Source organism: Hylobates moloch, unplaced genomic scaffold, assembly GCF_009828535.3.
Source record: "Hylobates moloch isolate HMO894 unplaced genomic scaffold, HMol_V3 SCAFFOLD_21, whole genome shotgun sequence".
Taxonomy (NCBI): domain Eukaryota; kingdom Metazoa; phylum Chordata; class Mammalia; order Primates; family Hylobatidae; genus Hylobates; species Hylobates moloch.
This window is the reverse complement of record NW_026652296.1, coordinates 15,650,000-15,671,348: the sequence shown is the minus strand read 5'-3', so window position 1 is coordinate 15,671,348 and position 21,349 is coordinate 15,650,000. Positions and strand designations below refer to the sequence as shown.

Here is a 21,349-nt window from a genome sequence, read left to right as displayed (position 1 = left end):
TTAATGAGAACCTCCATGTATAGCCTGGATAATGGTGTTGTGAACAATCTTTGTGACATTGACTCTGTAGTGTGTTTATTCTAAGATCCAAAGCTGGGGAGAGGTTGGTAAACTTTTCTTGGGCTTCTGTTGTGTGCCAGGGTACTGAGCTAGTTATCAGGAATATAATAAAGATGAACCAGACACAGTTTTTGCAGGGCATTTGGGGAGTTAGCCAAGGACAAAAACACACAACATTGAACATACCATGGTAGAAGAAGGTACAGGGCCTGTGAATACACAGAAGTGGGAGTGAGGGTTCTGCTGGGATGTCCAAGGAAACGCTTCTAAAGGAGACAATATACCTTGAAACTTTAAAAATGAAGAAGAGATGGCTATATTAATACAGAGTAGGAAGTGAGGGGGAGAAGACATCCTGGACAGAAGAGCCCGCCTGTATAAAGCCTCTAGTGTGACATGATCACCTTGGAATCCTTCATCCTCATCTGCTGCTGCATGAAGCCAGGCCAGACGTGGCCCAGCATTCAGAGGTGGAGCAGCAGGTTCCTGCCCTGGTATGGCCCATTCTTATCCAGGAATAGTTCTCCAGCCTGACCCTAGGTTTTTTTTCAGCCTTGAAAGTTGCCCCACAGCAGAGAGGGAATAGAGTTACATTGAAAAGTAAATGTAGTTCTCTTGAGTGAAATTGCTGTACAGTATTTAATAGAATAGTTCCACAGTCTATGTGTATAACTGTCATGTTATTCTGTGGGCCTTTCTTGGAGTGGGGTGATAAGTGTGTTTATTGTTCCATGACTTACTCACCTCACTCCTTGAAATATTTAGTGTACCTTCCTTCCTGTGGCCAGGGTTGATGACAGATGTTCCTTATTGATCACACTGAGAACCTATGGCCAGATGAAGGAAAGAAGGAGGGATGAAGTAAGTTTATATTTATTAAGCACTTTTTATCTGCCAGGCACAATGCAGAGCCGTTTAGATGACTTCATTTGTTTTCTCACACACACTCTTAGGTATATGATGGTGTACCCTTTCTATAGACATATAGACTTTTACAGTGTGCAGTACTGCCCACCAGGGGGTGTTTTGGAAATGTATGAGAGTGTTTTTGTGGTGATAGCGATTGAGGAGCCTTACCAGCATTTAACGGGCAGGGGCAGGTTTGCTAGATGCTCTGCAGTGCATTCTGGGACAGTCCTGCATAACAAGCATCTGTCCAGTATCCAACACAACATTCAGATGTTCCACTGGTTATTAATTTTGGTGAAAATTTTGTTTATAAACATGTGATACTAAACCAAAGTTCATTTACATGTAAACACAAAGTACTTTTTATATGGTTTTACTGTTTTGTTTTTTTTAAGAATGAACTATGAAGAATGGAGAGACACTTGTAGTTTGTTTTGTTTGGACCTTTACTAAGAGTTGTTCTCCATTTCAGAAAACCACATCATCAATGGCAGCGATGCTTGTGATTTTTGAGTCACTCATTCAAGATTGGTTTAGATCTGTAGCTGTTGTTTCCACAGAAAGTCTATGTGACATGTAAACACGTGGTAATTTCAGAGAATGATGAAGTACAGCAAAAAGAAAAGAACAGGGTAATGGGATTGAGAGTAACGTGTGCATGTGTGTGCGTGCACGTGTGTGTATGTGTAGGGAGAGATGGCTTTATATAGAATGATCAATGACGCTTCTGGAGAAACGATGTTTATAATGAGACCTGCCATGACAAGAAGGAACCAGCCAGGCTGAGGGAACAGCAAGAACAAAGACCCTGAGATAAGAACAAAAGTTTGGCTTGTTGGAAGAATGGAAGGATTCTTCCATGGCTGGAACAGTGTGTATAAGGTGGGTGAAGGCAAGAATGTTCAGGGCCTTGTGGTCCATGGGAAGGGGTTTGGGTGTTAATTCCTGATGAGATGGAGAGCCGTCAAAGGGTTTTAAGCAAGGAACTGGCATGATAGATTTATGCATTTTGAAACTATGCCTTCATGAAATAGTGCTCAACTTTAGTCATCAGGAAAATACAGTTGGCCCTCCATATCCATAGGTTCTACATCAACCAACCATGGATCAAAAATATTGGAAAAAAAAAAATGGCCCAGCACAGTGGCTCACACCTGTAATCCCAGCACTTTGGGTGGCCAAGAACTCATTTGAGGTCAGGAGTTCAAGGCCAGCTTGGCCAACATGGTGAGACCCTGTCTCTACTAAAAATACAAAAATAGCCGGGCATGGTGGCACGCCTGTGATCCCAGCTACTTGGGAGGCCGAGGCAGGAGAATCGCTTGAACCCAGGAGGCGGAGGTTGCAGTGAGCCGAGATTGTGCCACTGCACTCCAGCCTGGGTGACAGAGCGAGACTCCATCTCAGAAAAGAAAAAAAAATTGTGTCTGTCTTTCTTCCTTAAACAATACAGTATAACAGTAATTTGCATAGCATTTACATTAGGCATTTTGTGTAGCATTGTATTAGGTATAAGTAATCTAGAAATGATTTAAATGATACAGGAGGATGTGCATAGGTTATATGCAAATACTAGGACATTTCATATCAAGGACTTGAGCATCTGCATGCAGATTTTGGTATCCACCAGAGTTCCTGGAACCAATTCGCCACAGATACCAAGGGACAACTGTACAGATTAAACCTTAATGCATTACTACCATGTACGCACCATAATAACTAAAATGGAAGAAATAGAAATGCTAGGTATTGGTGACGATGTGGAGCAACTGGAACCCATGACCTAGCATTCCTTCCCTAGGTATTTTCTCAACAGAAGTGTGTATGCTTTTTTACCACAAGACATATACTAGAATATTCATAATGGCATTATTTATAATTTTGCCAAACCGGAAACCATCCAGATGCCCAGTGGCAGCATAAATAAATTACACAGATTCGCATAGTGGAATACTATACAACAATGAGAATGAGCTACCTGTAGCTACTGTGGAAATAAGCAAAAGGGTATTGTGAGCTTGCTACAGCAAAGAAGTCAGCCACTGTTACTTGCATTTTGGCAGAGACTCAAAGGCAGGCAAAGGAATGGGAAAGCTCTACAGCAGAAAAAAAAGGAAGGTTTCAGGGATGCCCTGTTGGAAGCTGTTGGCATGGGAAAGCTGTAGGTGGGCTAACTTGAAGCAGGACATCCTATGTGATTGATTTAGGGGTGCACATTTGGTTTCTCTGTTTGATCCTAAGTTGGAAGTGGGACAAAAATTGGGGAAGCTGTCAGTTATTAATCAAATCCTGACCATTTTGGCTTGATTGTTACAGAAGTTATTGTTTAGCTTCCTGGATTGCCACTGGAGATAGCAATCTGGCTTCCTGCAAGTCTGACTTACAGCAGGCTGGCAACCTGGGCTACTTATTGTAGATAAGGGGTTGGTTTCCTGAGCAGGTTACTGCAGGTTGTGGGTCAAAGTTCTATTTATATATATATTCTGGGATTGTCCATTTGTACATTCAGTCTCTCAGTACATGCAACAATATGGCTGTATCTCTCAAACATTTAAATGAAGCTAGACACATCCATCGATGGATGAGTGAATACACAAAATAGGGCCTACAGATACAATGGAATATTATTCAGCCTTCAGGAGGAGGAAATTCTGACACCTGCTGCAACATGGATGAACCTTGAGGACATTATGCTAAGTGAAATAAACCAGTCACAAAAGGACAAATACATGATTGGACTTACATAAGGTACCTAGAGTAGCAAGGTCTCTTCATAGAGACAAAGTAGAATGGTGGTTGGCAGAGGGAGGGAGAGAGGAATAGGGAGTTAGTGTTTAATGGGCACAGAGTTTCAGTTGAGGAAGATGAAAAAGCTCTGGAGACAGATGTTCTTACACAACAATGTGAGTGTACTTAATGCCACAGAACTTTACATTTAAAAATGGTTGAAATGGTAAATTCTATATGTATTTTGCCACAATAAAAAAGCCAGACACAAAGTAGTACATACTATGCAATTCTTTTTATATACAGTTCAGAACCAAGGAAACCTACTCTATGATGTTAAAAGTCAGGGCAACGTTTGCCTTTGTTGGTTGTGGGGTAGTGACTGGATGTGAGTATGAGGAGGGACTACAGTGCTACTCAGGTTCTAATTCTTTGAGTGCTTGTTACATAAGTGTGTTCATGATGAGAAAATTTATCAATGTGAACTCTTAGGATCTGTGCTTTTTTTTCTCCATATGTATTTTATACTTGAATAAACAAGGCTTTTTGCTTTCTACTCCACTGGGCTGTTTTAGAAGCTTCCAAGACCATGGATGGGAGGGCCCCTTGGAAACTACCTAGGCCTCTCCAGATGTAAGGGGTGGTTACTCTTAGCCCATGAGCATTTATCTCAGCCAGCATCTTGTTCCAATGAATGATCCAACAGAGGCCCACGACTTGGCAGTGTCAAGCCTGGATTCAAACTTAGGCTTCTTGACTCCAGTGTTCACTCCAGGACCCCAACTATGGCCTCAAGTGTGAGTCCAGTTTGTGATCTCTAGATAAGCAAACCCCTTCCTCTCCCAGTGCCCTCTGCTTGGAGTTGCTTTGCCCTCCAGAGGAAAACAAGAGCCCTGGTAGAGGCTGCTGAGCTCTATTTCCTTGCTTTGCATTTGTTTGGGCTTCTTTAATCTTTAACCTTGTGCCAGGCATTTTCATATATATTATCTTACTTGAACTTGACCATAACACTCTGAGGTGTGGGTGTTATTAAACCAAGATAAGTGAAGAAACAGGCTCAGAGAGACAAAGAAACCCAACCAAGATCACACACCTCATAAGAAGCAGATTCAAGCCCAACTTTCTGGCCTTAACCACATTCTTTCCTCTGCACTGCATGGCATCCCTCATATTCTTCCATTTTATTCAAATAGTTTAAATAACTCACTGTCTGAAGCCAACACAGAAACACAGAGCAGAGAGACAAGCAGGGAAAAATGACGTGATGACTTCAGTGGAACCTGTGGATCCACCTGTACTTAAGTCACTTTGTTGGGTCTCTTTCACTTGTACCTGAAAGATTCCTTATTGATCTAGGTACGTAGGAAAAGATGGTGGGGAGGTGGGGTGGGGGTTGGATACCAGTTGGGGGTTGGTCCTGATATAATACCCCTTAGAGGTCAACAGGTCCAATCTAAGGTCACACAATTGATGAGTGGCAGGGCCAACATTTGAACCCAGATGTGACTTCAAAAACCAAGGTGTGTGCAATTCTTCCTCTTGAATGAATGAATTTCTTGAGGGTTCTGAACTCTGCCCTTCTGAACAAGGTTAAATACCAGTCTGCAACTGCTCTTGTCCTTCTCTTCCTTTCTAGCAGACAGGATTCTGAAAGACACTCCCCACGCCACCCCCTCCCCTTCCTTCTCAAAGACTCCTGTCTTCTAAGATTATCTTCTCAACTTACTAACTTCCTGGAGAATTCTTTCCACACCGGCAGGGCCGGACTGGCCTGAAGTATGAGGTCTGGTATTGAGGACCATCCCAGCCAGCACCTCAGGGCGTTTCCAGAGCCTTCAGATAGAAGAAACTCATTATAGGACGCACACTTCAAAGCCACTTGCTTCATTGGTGCCTGGGGAGTTAAGTTTACCAGACAAAGTGATAATAGTGGGAAGTGGTGCTCAGTGAGTACAATCTGGTATTAAAAAGCCTGAGTTTGAATCCCTGATCTGCTACTTTTTAACTGTCTGACCATGGATCTTGGTTTTTTCATCTGTTCAGTGGTGATACTACTATTTTATTGTTGTTGCTGTTGTCTTGTGGGGTTGTTGTGAGAAGTATATGAGATAATGTATGTGAAACCACTTTGCAAATTACAGTGACAAGGCTATGTGGAGGATGACTGTTATTTGCTAGGCTATCTTCACTCTTGGGGGCTTCAAAAAGTACTGTATAAGTCAACTGGAGTCTTCCACTCTAATGTCCCAGTGTAAACACCCTACTTGGCCCTTATTTGAGCTGAACAGCTCTTCTCACTCAAAGGGACTGAGGAATGGGATTTGCTTCTTGTGTGACCTTGGACTTCGGGGTCTCTCTTTTCTGATCTGTAAAATGGGGCTGGAGAGGGGGCAGATCTTCAATCTGATAATCCCTAAGGAATATTATGTCTCACTCACAAGGGAAGTCGCCACCTTGAGGTCACTGCAAAGAGGGTGAAACTATCAGTTTGTTTATCATTAACAACAAGCACATCACATCTCAGAGCCCAGATGTGCTAAGCTGTCCCACGTGCCCCCAGTTGCTCCCTAACATCTCTGGACATTATCCCTCCATTTTACAGAAGTTGAAACTGAAGACCAAGAGAGCAAGACTGCAGAGGATTACTATGAGATCTGTCCTGTACTCCCTCTTCTGGGAACTGCTTGACTCCTACTCCAGCCATAGGTTCACATGATCCAACCCCTTCGCCACAGTTGAGTGATCCAGTCACCTCACCCAAGGTGACCAATCTCTGGGCCAATCAGAGATTTTTCAAACCGGAAATGGGAAGTTCTCTGGTGGAGACGCTACAAGATACCAAACTGGGAGATGTTGGTAACCCTGTTACCTACCATGTGATGCAGAAACCAGTCTCCCTCTATCTGTTTCTCTGTCTCTCTCTCATTCTTGATTTCGTTGTTGCTGAAACCAAGCCGCCTGGCTGCCATTCTCACTCAGTGGTATTGTAAAAGATATGTGTTGGTTTTGTCTCCCCTGGATCCTTTCCCCTCATTTTAATGAAAGGACCCCCATTTTCCTTCAGGGAGCTACCCCTCTGCCATCTATGTCCTGGTGGGACTGTCTGTGATAGTTCCTCCCATCTCGCCCCAAAGTCATGTGATGAGCATATGACCCAAACCAGTCTAGTTAGACTCAATCTTCAGGGAATTTTTTAGCTTGAGCAGAGTGATTTATACAATGGAGGCAGTTGTCACTAAGCTATTTTAATTGCAGTGCCCCAAAGAGGTGATTTATGAGTTTTACCTACCTCAATCCCTATGTTGCTCGAATTGCTGTCTTTCTCAAAGCCTCATTGTTTAATTTGACTTTGATCCTATCCAGTACCTTTCCAATACAGTCCTTTTTTGGCTTAAGTTTTCCAGAGTTGGATTCTGCTGTTTGCAACCAAAAATTCCTAACTGATACAGAAATTGGAACTAGAGTTGAGTTGTAGACACCATATCCCATGTGGGATATTCAAAATTATTGGACTGTGATGGGGCAAAATACAATGAGGTTGTTGCTCATGCTGTAGTCTGGGAAGCCAGCAATGGTCTGCAATGGTAAAGGCCTATGTCTTACATTCATAGCATCTGACCACTGAGAAGGCTCTCAGAGAAGGGATAACACGTGTCACAGTTAATTTTAAGGAAGTGAGGAATGTTCAGGCTGTGTGATAGAGCATTTTGTTTCTAACTGCATATATTAATATAAAGGGAGAGTCAACAAAGGAAGCCCCAATGCCTTTTTTTTTTTTTTTTTTTTTAAAACAGAATGAACGGACAGCATTTCTGTGACTACAGTAAAAGACTCTCTTATGACTTGCAGTAGGGCCGAGTTCTCCGAATACCAAAGTTGGCAATTGATGATGCAGGCTGCTGAATTCACAACCCTGCTGCACTTTGTGAAGTTAGGCATTAACAGGCAGTGGGATTATGACAAGTGGAATGATCACATGAGAGGATGTGGGAGGAAACTGAAAGCTCTCTAAAACACCGGGTGCAAACAATTCACACCTTTTCTTACAGGAGAAAGCTCACAATTTCCTGCTTGCCCCATCCCTCAAGGCTACTTAGCTGGAAGGTGGGGATCAGTTTGACCTAGAGCATGACAAGTAGACACAGTAGGTAAAAATCCTGGACCCATACAGAATTGAAGAAACTTGTTAACTGACACCATCAAAAATTTGGGGAAGTATCTGTGGAAATGGATATTTGTGGTGCTTTATCAAGGAAGGGGGAATGTAATTTTGGCTCAGGCTGATCTTCTTGATATGGATTCACTTGCCAGGGATTATTTGGCATTCTCTGTGCTAGCTCCAGGAGCTGGCAAGGCTCTAACAATGTGATGAGTTGGCTAATGCAAACTTAAAACAAATGCTGGCCCATGTGAAATGGAACTTAAGGGCCCCAAATCCCTTGGCATCATGTAGAGGAAGAGATTCAAAGATTTCTGAAGACAGGAGGCTGGATTGGATCTATTTTGTGCCTCCTTCCCACAAATACCTCTAACTGTAGCCCTCACACTTTACCCTTGCTTTGAGGAAAGTCAAGAATGCTGGGTGGAGGGGCTGCAATTTGACATAGGTTGCCTGATTCAGAGGGGAAGAAGAACGCAGAGATGTGGGAGGCCAGGCGTTGGCACTTTATCCTCAGAAATGAAGTGGGAGTGATCTCTGGAATATTCAGTAGGCTCTGTATGAGGCAAGAACTCATGGTGTAGTGTTACAGGCCGAAATAATGAGGGTCGTGATCAACTCCGTATACTACTGGAGGCTATATGAGTAAGCAGCAAACTGTTTCTCATAAATGCAGAATGTTGGCAAACTGATGAACTGCATCTGCCACCCGGCAGGAATGCTGAGGGCAGTCACATCCCAAGCATAGTGTTTCTTGTGATTAGGTACATCTGAAGCCTGTTAGTAACAATATGAACCTGTGATCAATTAAGCAGCTGACCAGTCGTTACCTCCTCCTCCCTGCTCTTGTTACCCAGTAAATAGGAAGGACTGTGGAAGCTCGGGGGCTGCCTTTGCTCACTAGAAGCAGGGAGCTCTCTTCTTCTTCCCCTGGCCCCTTCCTTTAAAATACTTTCTTTTGTCTTAAGTTTTCATTTCTATGTTCGTCCCTTCATTCAGTCTTGTAATGATGGTCTCAGGCAGTAACAGTAGTAAGCTGTCGTAATGACGGTCTCAAGTAGTAACTGTGGCAGACTGCCACAGTGTAGGGCCCTAAAAAGTTAAAGGCAACCCACTAAAGTCTTACTTGATTTGTTTAACCAGCAAAACATAAGAAACAAAACAAAGCAAAACGAAAACCAAAAACACCCTCTAGTTCTGGCTAAAAAAAAAAAAAAGTCACGACTTGAGCCACTGTGATAGTTACAGATCATCACCTAACACTGGGCTTGCGTTTATTGATCTAAAGCCCTTTGATTGAAGGATCTGCTACTCGCCTTTGAGGAAGGACTCTGCTATACTACATGAGTGTAATGTGAATATTTCTCTTGCCTTCTCCAAAAGGATCTGTGGCCGTTTCCCAAGGTAACTGGATACTGGGGAAAGGGAAATACACCATTCAGGGAACCTTGATGAAGACTTCGAGCTAATACCAGTTTCTTGGGTTCAAGAGTACCACTGTAGGTCCATCTATCATGTGAAAAATAGTGTTTTGGCTTTTGTCCATGCCACTGGAGGCCTAATGGAATTCCAAAAGTATTCTATATCAGCAGTTTCAGAGAGGTAGTTGGAAAAGATCCCCACATTGGCTCTCTGACCCATGAAGTGAGGGCCATTGTGATATAAAGGCCAATAGAATCCAACTGAACAACTGTTTCAAAATAGAAAAGTCAACAGTAGTAACATATCTTTAGGGGAGGCTGCAGAGATTAGTGTTTCTACCAAAGACTTTGCAGGCTGATGACTCCAATCAAAACACCATTAATTTCCTCTGGTAGGTGCAAAATTAGATGGGTCTTGGAAAATGATAGTGGATTACTTTAGTCAGGTGATAATTCCATTTTTAACTGTTGTGTTAGATATATGCTCATCATTACAGTCCCTGGAGTCATGCATCTACTAGTTTCACTCTCTGCTCTGAGGAACAGAAACCACTGGAAGCATTTTGCTATGACCTAGAAGGGATAAGAGTTTTCATTTACTGTTCTAACTCAGGCATACCTCTGTTCTCCAGCTCTGTACCAGGAAGGCCTTGATTCCCCGAATATCCCTATTCTGAAAGACAGCAAACTAATTTTGACTAAATCACATTAACAGGGCCTGGAGAGCACAAAGGAGCAGACACTTCAGCTCTGTAGGTAAGACACATCTTTTACAAGGTGGGAGATAAATCCAGTGTACCTCAGTGAAGTTTCTTAAGAGTGTCCAGTACCCTGGACATATGTGTAGTACTTCTATCACCACAAAAGAAGTACAATGTTAATTTGGATTTTGTTGGTTCTACTGCTATCAGATCCTGGCTTGCTACTGGGCTTTGATGGTGAATGAAGGCCTAACTATGGGATATCAGGTAATCTTATGACCCAACGTGACCAACTATGATATCATCCATCCAGATAGAAAGTCAAGCCTGCCTAGTAAGGACTCCATCATCAAGTGTATCCATGGGTACATGGGATTTGGCTCACGTAGACCCTAATGATGTAAGTTGATTGCATGAGAAGTTTGCTTTCAATCAAGTTGCATGTTTTCTGATTAAACCCAATGACCCACTTGCAAATCTATTGCTTCCTATCCCTATGACTCTGAGCTCCGCTGACTTAGAGATTTTGTACCCAAGGGGCGAATACTTCTTTGGTACCCAAGGGAAAAATACTTCTTTGGTACCCAAGGGAAGAATACTTCTTTGGTACTCAAGGAAGAATACTCTGAATTGGAGACTGAGACTGTCACCTGGACCTTCTGAGCTTTTCTTTTCCCTATGTGTGTATAAAGGGAGTTACAGTCTTGATTAGGGTAATCAACCACCCTGTCAAGGGGAAATATGGTTACTGCTACATAAAGTAGGCAGAAAGGAATGCAAGTAACTCCATGGAATTCCTTGGGGAATCTTCACATGTCAGCAGGACTAACAAGTACTCAGATTCGCTAGGAATAAAGGTTTAGGTTACCCCATCAAACAATCCCAACCAACTAAAGTGCTGGCCAAAGGCAGGGGGCATGACATGGCTCACAGAGAAGGGATGTTATAAATGCCAGTGGCAGCCTTATGACCATTACAGAAATGAAGACGTAGCAATGGCCTCTTTTCCTCCTTGCTGTGTTTTTCTTTTCCTTTCCTCTAGTATCATATAGGGTATGCTGGTGGCAGTTACATTTACCATTTATTCCTTATATTACAGGATATTGAGACAGAATTAGTGGTACCAGTGGAAGAATGAACTTACAACTGGATTCATGAACAGGATATGCCACATAGGGTGTCTTTCCTTTGGGGAGATCAGTATATTTTGGTTATATATGAGAGTTTCCTTATGTTAGAAACATGCATAAATCTGTGTGTATGGGAAAAGGATGGGAGTGTATGGTATGTTATTTTTGCCTTTTGCCTTTATTCTGGTGACAATACGTGGTCTTTTCTTTGGGTAAGTACCTTTCCTCCAACTGCCGCAAATACGAATACGGTACCTTGCCCTCCATCCCTCCCAAGAGAGAGGCATATGACTCAAGTGAAATCAGACTCTCTCCTGGGATTGGAACTGTGAGCAGGATGATACAGGGAAGGAAGGTGACTGGAGGCAGATCATGTGGGTGGCAGTGTCTTAAACAGAAGGTTCATGAGTCTTGCTACTGAGGTCCCTAGAGCTCCCCTCATTCCTGTATTTCCTGAGGCCTCGTCAGTCAGCTCTTCCTTTGGTCAGGTGAATTTCACAGATACCCTTCTGTAGTGGGCCAGATGGTGGCCCCAAACATATGTCCATATTTTAATCTCTGGAACCTGTAACTGTTACCTTATTTGGGAAAGGGTCTTTTTGCAAATGTGGTTAAGGATCTTGAGATGAGGTCATCTTGGATTATCCTGGTGGGCCTAAATGTCATCGAAAGTGTCCTTATAAGACAGAGGCATTGGAAGATTTGACATACACAGACAGTGAAGTGAGATCAGAGGCAGAGACTTGAGTGATGCAGCCACAGCCAAGGAAAGCCAAGAATGGTGGCAGCCACCACAAACTAGAAGAGAAAAGGAGAGGGTTTCCCCCTAGAGCCTCCAGAGGGGAGGGTGGCCCTGCTGACATCTTGATTTTGGATTTCTGGCCTCCAGAACTGTCAGAGAATACATTTCTACTGTTTTAAGCCATCAAGTTTATCTGAATTTGTTACAGCAGCTGCTGGAAACTAATATATCTTCCAATAAATTCATTTTTTGCTTAATGTCAGTTTCTGTTGCTTATACCCCCAAACTCTAATTGTTAACAGTCATTCCTCACTTTAATTATTTTATAAATTAACCTTTTTGACCAAGTTTGTTCCAACTGAATTCCTGTCACTTGCAACCTGTTCTGGCTGGCACAACCATGGACAAAGTCTGTGCCAAATCCAGGACTGGAGCCTGAGAATGTGGATTCCAAGTCACTCCACATATTGCCCACCCTCTCCAGTCACTCAGACAGCATGTCAGGGAGCCATCTCCATACAAGCAGAAACACATCCTGGGGCCCAGCTCTTTATTTGCATAATGGTTTTCATTGATACATGGGAAGGGGAGCGAGTTGTTGCTTTTCTGCCAGGACCACAAACAGCCTCATGGTGGGCTCAGGCCAGATGATTCTCTCTTGAGCTTTCTCCACACCAGTATTAGGGACCTGTTTGTAGGGTCAGAAAATATGGAAGCCATCGGGTTTCTTGGTGTGTGCCGCAAGACCATAAGGGTGGTACATTAAGCCCTTCTGATCTGCCCCTAACCTAGGTTCAGCTGGGCCTAGATGTAAGGAGCAGAGTGTGCATAAGGGCTGGTATGTGTGTGGTGAATTCAAGGGAGGCCCTTTCCTGCTTAGCTCCATCCTCTGTTCCAATCTGGAGACCCAGAATCCATGCGTATGTAGGGGGCCCACTACGTACTAGGCCCTGTGTATGACACACACCTTCACACATGCCATTCTCTCTGCTTGGAGTATTCCCCCCTGGAACCTCATTTGCTTAATTAGCAATTTATCATTTGGATGGCAGGTTAGATTGTCACTTGCTCAGGAAAGCCTTCTCACTTTCTCGGGCCATGGTCCCTGATACATTATACACACCTGTACTTAGTAGAGCTCACTATGATATATTTATGTGATTATTGCATTAGAGTCTATCTTCCCTACTAGTCGGTAAGCTTCATGAGTATAGGGATATATTTTTCCACCACTGTATCTCTTGAGACTAGTAAGCAGTCCACAAGTCAGAAGCCAGTAAATCAGAGTGGCTGGGCATAACACAACAGCATGTGTGTCTGTTTGTGGGTGGCAGCGGGGGAGACACTATGGGGAACCTGAGAGTACATGCCTCATGCAAAGGCATTCAGATTCTTAAAATATAATAAAAATACTGTTGGACTAAGCCAAAACATGACTGCAGGCCACACACGAAGCCCCAGTTTAACTCTTCCAATGGGTATTTGTTGAGTGAGCGAGTGAAGAACCTACAAGGAATATATTGTAAAAACTTCAAGAACCAAGCAGGGACAGGGCAGGCGGAGCTGAATGGACCTCCTTTTCAGTCTTGTTCACACCTTTTTGAGGGCCAGGTCTCTCTCTGGCTATCTTTTTTTCCCCTCTGAGCTTGGCACCTAGTGGGCTGTAGGAATTGGTTGATCTATTCAACATTTACCAAACACCTGCTCTGCACCAAGCCCAGAGTTCAAGCAGACAATGTCTTCCATCTTGAGGCTCAGGGTGATGGGACAGAGATAGCCACAGTCAGACAACAGCACAGTGCTGGGTGCTGTAGCCACAGTATGTGGAAAGGGCTACTGGATCCCCTCCTCTGACTTTCTCAGCAAGTGAAGAGAAGATTCGGCAGGTGGGTATGAGAGATATGCCCCCAGCAAGGATGAGGGGGCTGGAGCTGGCCAGAAGGGAGAGGACTCTCACACATGGGCCTGGATGGGTACTCTAGGTAGGGCTGGACGCCTGTGTCATAGGCAGAAAGGAATTGCCAAGGTCAGACTGTTGGGGGAGGGTCTGGGAAGCCAGTATTCATATATGTCAGCCCTCTGCCACCAACATTTCAGAGCTGAGCTGGCTTTAAGTTAGAGACCCCTCTGCTCTCCTTGGCTTTCATTGCCCTCTGGGTCACAGATTCTGACCATTTGACAGAGGGGCTGGAATCTGGACTTGGGGGCAGGGATTGGCCCACTTTACACAGCAGGTCTCGGCGCAGCTAGGTTGTCTAGATCTCAGGCCAGGGGCCCTTCAGATTTTCTTTCTCTCACATCAGCCCTGAGAGGAAGGTCAGAAGATTATTGCTTAGCAAATCTTGCATACCAGCTAAAGAGGCAAGTACAATGCTACGGTACTTCCTCCCAGGACTCATCCTCCTTCCCTCCAGGACTCATCTTTGATTGCTGACTCCTGTTGGATGCTCCTAGAAAGGAACCACAGCTGAGATCCAGAGCTCCTATATCCAAATCTCCTGTCTGGACCCTTCCCTGGCTCTGAAAGGGATTTCTTATCTGTGGATCAACTCTGGGGACCCATAAATCACCAAAAACCATATGCAAACTTCATGAGGGCAGAAGAAAGATGGAGTTGATGGAGCATTGCTCCAGGCCCACCAACAAGCCCCGATTCCAAACCTGACTCTGCCACTTCTAATTGTGACATCTGGGAGAGGCCTTGCTCATCTCTTAGCCTCGGTTTCCTCATCTGTGAAGTGGGGATAATTATCTTTCTCCAACACAAGGCCAAACATGACCTGGCTCATGTACAGGAGGTGCTCAGGAATCATTAGCATCCTTTCAACTTCCTCCCTCTGGCTCATGCCTGCTTCATGAATGGCTTGGAGGCAGGTTTATAAAGCTTTCTGAGTTGCTTGCAGAATCTCACAGAATCTAGGGTAGCACTGTCCTGCCCTGAGCCTTTGGAGGAAGGAATGCAGCTTTTGAATCTCATTTCTCAGGACAGCATGAGTGATCGTGAGAGGCTCACTACCATGAAGAACTTTAGCAGGGGAGGAATCTCTGCTGTCTCAGCTGACTGTAGGGGCATGGCAGGGGGTCACGGATCCCTGGTTTTAATACATCTGAGGGTGTGGAGGCTCACTGGGGGCCTGGCTCTCTAGATCTGCAGGCCGTCCCTCCTGAGAGGTTTCTCGGGATGTCTCCAGAGATGCCTCCGACACCCCATCAACGCTGCTCAGCAAGTCCTCAAACTCCTGGTGGTTGCTGTTGCGCACGGCTGCCTCCAGAGCCTTCTGGCGCCGGTAGAAGTGGGAGAACTTGTTGAAGATGATGGTGATGGGGAGCGCTACCACCAGGATGCCCCCTAGGATGCAGCCTGAGGCTGCCAGCTTGCCAGCCACCGTCACTGGCACCACATCCCCATAGCCCACGGTGGTCATGCTCACTGTGCCCCACCACCAGCAGGCTGGGATGGTGTTAAAGCCCACGTCCTCCTCCTTTTCAGCTGTGTAGGCCACACCAGAGAACACTGACACACCCACGGCCAGGTACAGCAGCAAGATGCCCACCTCCCGGTAGCTGTGCTGAAAGAGAATGTAGAAAGCCAAGTCAGAGTGGATGGGCTTACAGTCCTGGTATTAGGCATGTGGGGAAACTGAGGCCCAGAGAGTATAAAGGACAGGTCCAAAGTCAGCAAGATAGAGCTGGTGCTAAGGCCCAGGTCCCCTGACTTTAAACTAAGATCTTTCAACTACAGTTGGCAGCAAAACTCCCTGGTATTGAGCACAGGCCTAAGTTCTATTGTCCAAGGTATCTGCTAGGCTACAGCTGTTTTTTCTAACTCCGGGGTTACTGGTGGCACCATAGCCAGGGAATGAAAAGCTTGTGATTTTTACACTGTTGCAGAACCAAGAGACCCATAGTTTATATTCCACAATGCAAAGTTGGTTTCATGTACTTTTGACTGGTCTGAAAAGTATAAAAATATTTTTTGCTCCTCCAGGAAGCTGAGAGGACATAAGTCCCCTAGACCACCCACAGAATTCACTTTCCTATGGCTGTGTATGTTTGCTTTGTCCCTGAGGCCAAGCTCTAGGGCAGTGATTCTCAAACAGGGTGGTTTTGCCCACCACCTCCCCCCCTCCACCCTGCAAGGGACATTTGGGAATGTCTAGAGACATTTTTGGTTGTTGCAACTGGGACAGGTGTGCTACTGTCCTCCAGTGGGTAAAGGCCAGGGATGCTGCTAAACATCCTAAAATGTACAGGGCAGCTCCCACATCAAAGAATTACCTGGTCCCAAATGTCAGTAATGCAAGGCTGAGAACCCCTAGTCTAGAGCAGAGTCTCTCCAACTTTAATGCGTGCAGGAATCATGCAGGGGTCTTGGCAGAACGCAATCGCATAGTCTTGGGTAGAGCCAGAGAATCTACAAGTCTAGGAAGCTTCCAAGTGATGAGAAAGCTGCTGGTGGTCAGGGGCCTCACTTTGAGTAGCAAGGCTCTCATCTGGAGTATATTACACCTGCATCTTAGACCCTGGCAGCCCTGATTAGTAATACTCTTCTCCCCTACTGAAGACAAAGCTAGCAGTGTCAGGCCCTGGCTCTCTGCATGGAGGGGACAGGGCAACGTTCTGGGGCACAGGGATCTTTCCTGGGGAGATGCTGAGCTCAGGGGGTCTGGCGAATGTAATTTCTTATACCTGGATTCTGCCTAGGTCATCTGCCAGCACCCAGTATCCTGAGGGCATATAAGAGGCTTTACTAAGCCATGGGTGGAAGGGATCTTTCTTTTAGCATTGGCTAGGGATTATCAGCAGGGCCGCATGGAGCTTTAGGAGAAAGAACATGAGGTGCTGGAGCCAGGCACAGCTGGATTCTTCTCTGGGCTCTACTGCTTATTGAGGAACCTCCAACAAGCACTGTCACCTCTCGGAGCCTCAGTTTCCACCTCTGCCAAGCAGTGACAATAACACCTCTGTTTTAACCTCTCACGAGCTCTCCTATACCCTTGGGACAAGTCCAAAATCATGTGCCAAGACTTCATGGCCCTTCGGTGCCCTGCCCCACTCACCTCTTCAATCTCATCTCTGGGAATCTCCTTCCCTCCATGTCCCCCTCCCAGCATTCATCCTGTTCTCTCTCCAGGCCTCGGCACACGCCGTTCGCCTTGCCTCCCTCTTCAAACCAGGCTAATTTCACCCCCTTGAGTGCAAGCTTGCCAGGCCAGTGATTCACCCACAATGCAGCACCTGGCACAAGGAGGATGCTCAGTAAACTGCAACCAGGCTTTAAAGAGCCAACCCTCCAACCTCAGCTTCTTCATCTACGGGAAGAGAATAAATAATAGCATCTTCCTGAGGAAGTTCTCCTAAGGACTAAATTGATAACGGATGTGAAATTGGCACAGATTTAGTGCTCAGTAAGTGTTAGCTCCTGGGGCTATTCCTAGACTTTACCTATTAAGAGTGACCTATGATTATCAGAGCCCCCGATAGTGCCAGAAGAAAGGCTCTAGCAGAAAGCCATTTAGCATCCTGCTTTGCGCATCTTTGTGATATATATAATTTGATGTTTGACAGATATATCAAAAGTGATCTTTGTCTTTTTTCTTTGTTTTGAAAAAGAAAGACAAGCAAAGCTATGCCCCAGTTTTCTCCCCAGGAAAAAGAGATAACGGTAAGCCCTTCTTCACAGGGCTGTTGGGAATGTGAAACATACACCTGGTGTCCAGCCCTGTGCCTGGCATAAAGGACGGCATCTCAGTTCAACGTAAGCCTGGACTCGGCAGGCTTGTAAGTTCACCTGCTAACCTGCCGGATGGCTACCCCCGCCCACCCCCGCTCCAACCTGGCCTCAGAGGCCGTACCTTGAGCGTGGCTCCCAGCGAGCGCAGCCCGGTGGAGTGGCGCGCCAACTTGAGTACGCGGAAGATGCGCATGAGGCGGAACACCTGCACCACCTTGCCCAGGTGGCCGAACTCCTTGCCGCCCGAGCCGCCCTGGTCGCCCAGTGCCACACCAGCCAGCAGCGTGAGATAGAAGGGCAGCACAGACACAATGTCGATGAGGTTGAGCGGGTGGCAGAAGAAGTTGCGCGTACTGGGCGCCAGCAGGAGGCGCGACGACACCTCGAAGCTGAACCAGGCGATGCAGAAGTACTCGAGGCGTCGCAGCACCGGGTCGTCGCGCACGCCTTCCGGGCTGCGGCCCGCGGCCACCGCAGCCACGGCGGCCGCCGCCTCGCGGGCCTGGTACTCGGGCAGGCTGTGGATGCACATGGCGGCGATGGAGGCGAGCACCACGCTGATGGAGACGCAGCTGAAGAGCTTGCTCGGCAGCGAGTAGCCCGGGTTCTCCATGGTCAGCCAGAGGCGGCGGCGCAGGCGGCCACAGCGCGCCGCGCCATAGCGCGCCAGCTCTCGTTGCACGTCGGAGATCTCGTCGGGGCACGGGTCCACGCTGCTCGGCGTGTCGCTGTCCTCGTCCCAGGCGTGCGGCTGGCTCAGCCGCCTCTCCAGGTAGCGCGCGCGGCAGCACGCGGCAAGCGCGTTCTCGCCCAGGCCCCAGTAGTCTGCCTCCTGGCCAAAGGCGAAGACGCACAGCTCGTCGAGCACGTGCAGGTGGCCAGTGCGGTAGAAGTGCAGCAGGCCCAGGAAGAAGCCCGGGTGCCGGTCGAAGTAGAATTCGCGCGCCGACTCGTCGTAGTCGTCGCACAGGCGCCGCGCCTGCTCCTCCGACGCCGCGGCCTGCAGGCGGCCCAGCCGCGTGCCCGGGAAGCGCGCCAGGGCGCGCGCGCTCAGCTGCCGCCGCACGCCACCCACGTTCACGCGCAGCGCCTCGTCGCTTCGCCGCCAGCGGATCCCGGTGTCGGGGGCCGGGAACTCGCTCACAAAGACTTCAGTGCTCCTCCCTGCGGACACCAGAAGGGCGCGCTGAGGAGTTCCCCGGCTTCCCTTCCTGGAAGACCAGGTTAAAATCCCCTCCTCCATCCAACCAGCCAAGGGGTGTTGGAGGCTCTGTGTGAAGCATCTGGTATGCAGGAGGCGCTCAGTAAATGTCAGGTGCCCTCAGGACTCAGAGTCAGGCCTGGCTTTGACTATCCTTCATCCCCATCATTTGACTTTGGCCAAATCACTGACCCACCCCACCTCCATTTCATTTTTCTCCTTTGGAAAATAAATGCTGAGATCTACCTGGAAGGATATGAAAGCGACGGAATCGCAGGATGTCCTGGCACCTAGTGGGTGCTCACATAGGATGTCTTCTTTTCCAGGACAAACTTGGATTTATTTACACCAAAGGTCTACTGTGGGATCTTGGGCCCGCCAGCCCTCTGAACCTGTTTCTTCTGCAAAATGAGGATAGTAACACTTACCTGCTGGGGGTGTTGGGAGCACCACTTTAGACCGGAGGTTCTCATAGTGTGTTCCCCGGACCAGCAGCATCAGCATCACCTGGGAATTTGTCAAAGATGCAAATTCTCAGCCTGCCATCGATTTACTGAATCGGGAACTCTAAGGGTGGGGTCTAGCAGTTTGTGTTCTAACAAGATTGGAAAGTGATTCAGATACATGGTCAAGTTTGAGAGCTCCTGCTTTAGATTATGTAAAGCATCTGTAGAGTCAGCCAGACCTGACCTTGAACCTTGGCTCTCTTGTGTCACCTTAGGCAAGTAACATCACCTCTCTGAGCCTCTGTGAAATGGAGATAAAAATATTCACCTCAAAGTGTGGTTATGAAGATTAAATGACCTGATGTCTTTCTTGGGCTTGGCTCACAGAAGGAATTTAATAAATTATTTACTGGTGTCACTATCTTCTGGAGTCAGGCAAACCTGGGTTTATCTCCACCCCTGATGCACCTGGGGCCTTGAGGAAGCTATTTATCCTCCAGGTCTCAATTTCCTGCACAACGTAGACAATAGCACCTACCTCCAGGGATGGCTGGAGGATTAAGGTAGATTATAGAAAGTGCTCAGCCTTAGTGGATACTCAGGAAGGATTTAGGTTCTTCCACTACCCACCAACTCCTGACTGCTAGAATTGGGGGCTAGTGACACCTCCTCACCACTGGCAATCTCATTTGCACTGTGGGTTCAGTAATATCTAGACTAGGGATTAAGTGTGTGTAAAGCACCTGGGCTTGGCATTAAATGGATTTGGGGTTCCACCCTTAGCTCTATCACTTGTGTGACCTCAGGCCAGTGTCCTTCCCACTCTGGGCTTTAGCTCTTTTACCTCTGGAATGGGGATAATGTTGCTTTGGATGAATCATTATTGTGGTATATGTTCAAAGCCCTGGGAAAACAGTAGATGCTCAATAAATGTTAATCCTGTGTACTTCCCTGTGGTCAGACCTGAGTCTGCCACTTACTAGCTGCTGACCTTGAGTGCATTCGTTGCCCTCCCTGGGCTTGTTTCCCTGTCTGTGGAACCGGGTAGCATCATACTTTCCAGGAGAGGCTCAGAGAATTAAATGATGCAAGGTGTTTATCGGCAGCGTGGTCCCTGGCACATAATCAATGCACAATAAACATGTGTGATGTAGCTCCACTCCCACCTCCACTTGGATCTCCACCTGCATTTGGCATCAAAAAATGAAATTTCTAATCCAGTTTCATCACCCATTAGAAGCATAATATTGGGCAAATCCCTTCATCCATCAGGAACTCACTTGCCTGCTCTATGAAACGGGATAATTAATTCAACAAACATTTTCTGACAAGAACCTGAATATCAGTAAGAAAAATCAAGTGACTTGTTCAAAATCACCCAGCTAGTCCATGGCACAGCTAAGGTTGGAGACCAGGTTTTTTTATTTCCTTCTCTCTCCACACACTTATTTTGAGCACCTCCTATCTGCTAGTCACTTCTCTGGGCTCCATGCACACCTCACTGGGTTTAATCCCTACACCAACCCTGCCAGGGAGGTTTTCTAATCCCATTTTACAGATGAGCAAACTGTACCAGCCAGGGTCTCCAAAGCGCGGCCACCCCACACTGCTTCCTCCTTGGCGGGGGGTGGGGGGTCTCTTAGAGGGGATAAGAGCACCAGGATCCCCAGGCAGCCCCGCCTCCCACTCTGGCTGCCCGGGACCGTCCCGGAGCCACGTCCCTCCCCAAAGGAGGCCCCTTACCTGTGGTGGCACCTCCCGGGCGCCTCACGTGTCTGTCCCAAAGGCACCGAGGCTGGGAGCCGCTGGCTATACTCGATCTCGCCTCTGCCCCGCCGGCCCCGCCGAGCCTCCTGCTGCAGGCGGCCCCGCTGCCCTCTCCTTCCTTCTTCCTTGCCTAGTCCCCCGCGGCTGAAGGCCGCATCGATCGCTGCCGGAGGAGGGAGTGAGGCCGCTGGCGGCCGGAGGCGGCGGTTTCTATTCCTGACTCGGTTGGGGGGTGGTGGTGTCTGGAGACTGGGCCTACCTGCAGGGGCATCCTCCGGAGTTACAGGGCCAGGAAGGAGGGGTCATTTAGGGCGTGAGGATTCCCCCTAGAGAGGGATTTCAGCAGAAGCTT

The 21,349-nt window shown here is 47.0% G+C and overlaps 1 protein-coding gene across 1 annotated transcript; it reads right to left on the bottom strand.

The window, feature by feature from the left end:
• Window positions 1-12,384: 12,384 nt before the first annotated feature.
• KCNS1 (potassium voltage-gated channel modifier subfamily S member 1) lies at window positions 12,385-21,180 on the bottom strand. Its single transcript, XM_032142590.2, has 4 exons — window positions 20,974-21,180; window positions 19,213-19,291; window positions 17,705-18,747; window positions 12,385-15,418 (listed from the first exon to the last, which is right to left on the bottom strand). Exons 2-4 carry the CDS (start codon window positions 19,286-19,288, stop codon window positions 14,948-14,950), a joined length of 1,590 nt encoding a protein of 529 aa, XP_031998481.1. The 5' UTR covers window positions 19,289-19,291; window positions 20,974-21,180; the 3' UTR covers window positions 12,385-14,947.
• Window positions 21,181-21,349: the final 169 nt, after the last annotated feature.

What these genes read in the sequence shown, in the direction of transcription:
- KCNS1 (XM_032142590.2), bottom strand. Translation starts at nt 19,288, where the DNA reads ATGCTGATGCTGCTGGTCCGGGGAACACACTATGAGAACCTCCGGTCT. An exon ending in GCTCCCAACACCCCCAGCAG is followed by an intron (nt 18,748 to 19,212) that starts GTAAGTGTTACT and finishes TGGTGTCCGCAG; the next exon opens with GGAGGAGCACTGAAGTCTTT. An exon ending in CGCTGGGAGCCACGCTCAAG is followed by an intron (nt 15,419 to 17,704) that starts GTACGGCCTCTG and finishes ATTCTCTTTCAG; the next exon opens with CACAGCTACCGGGAGGTGGG.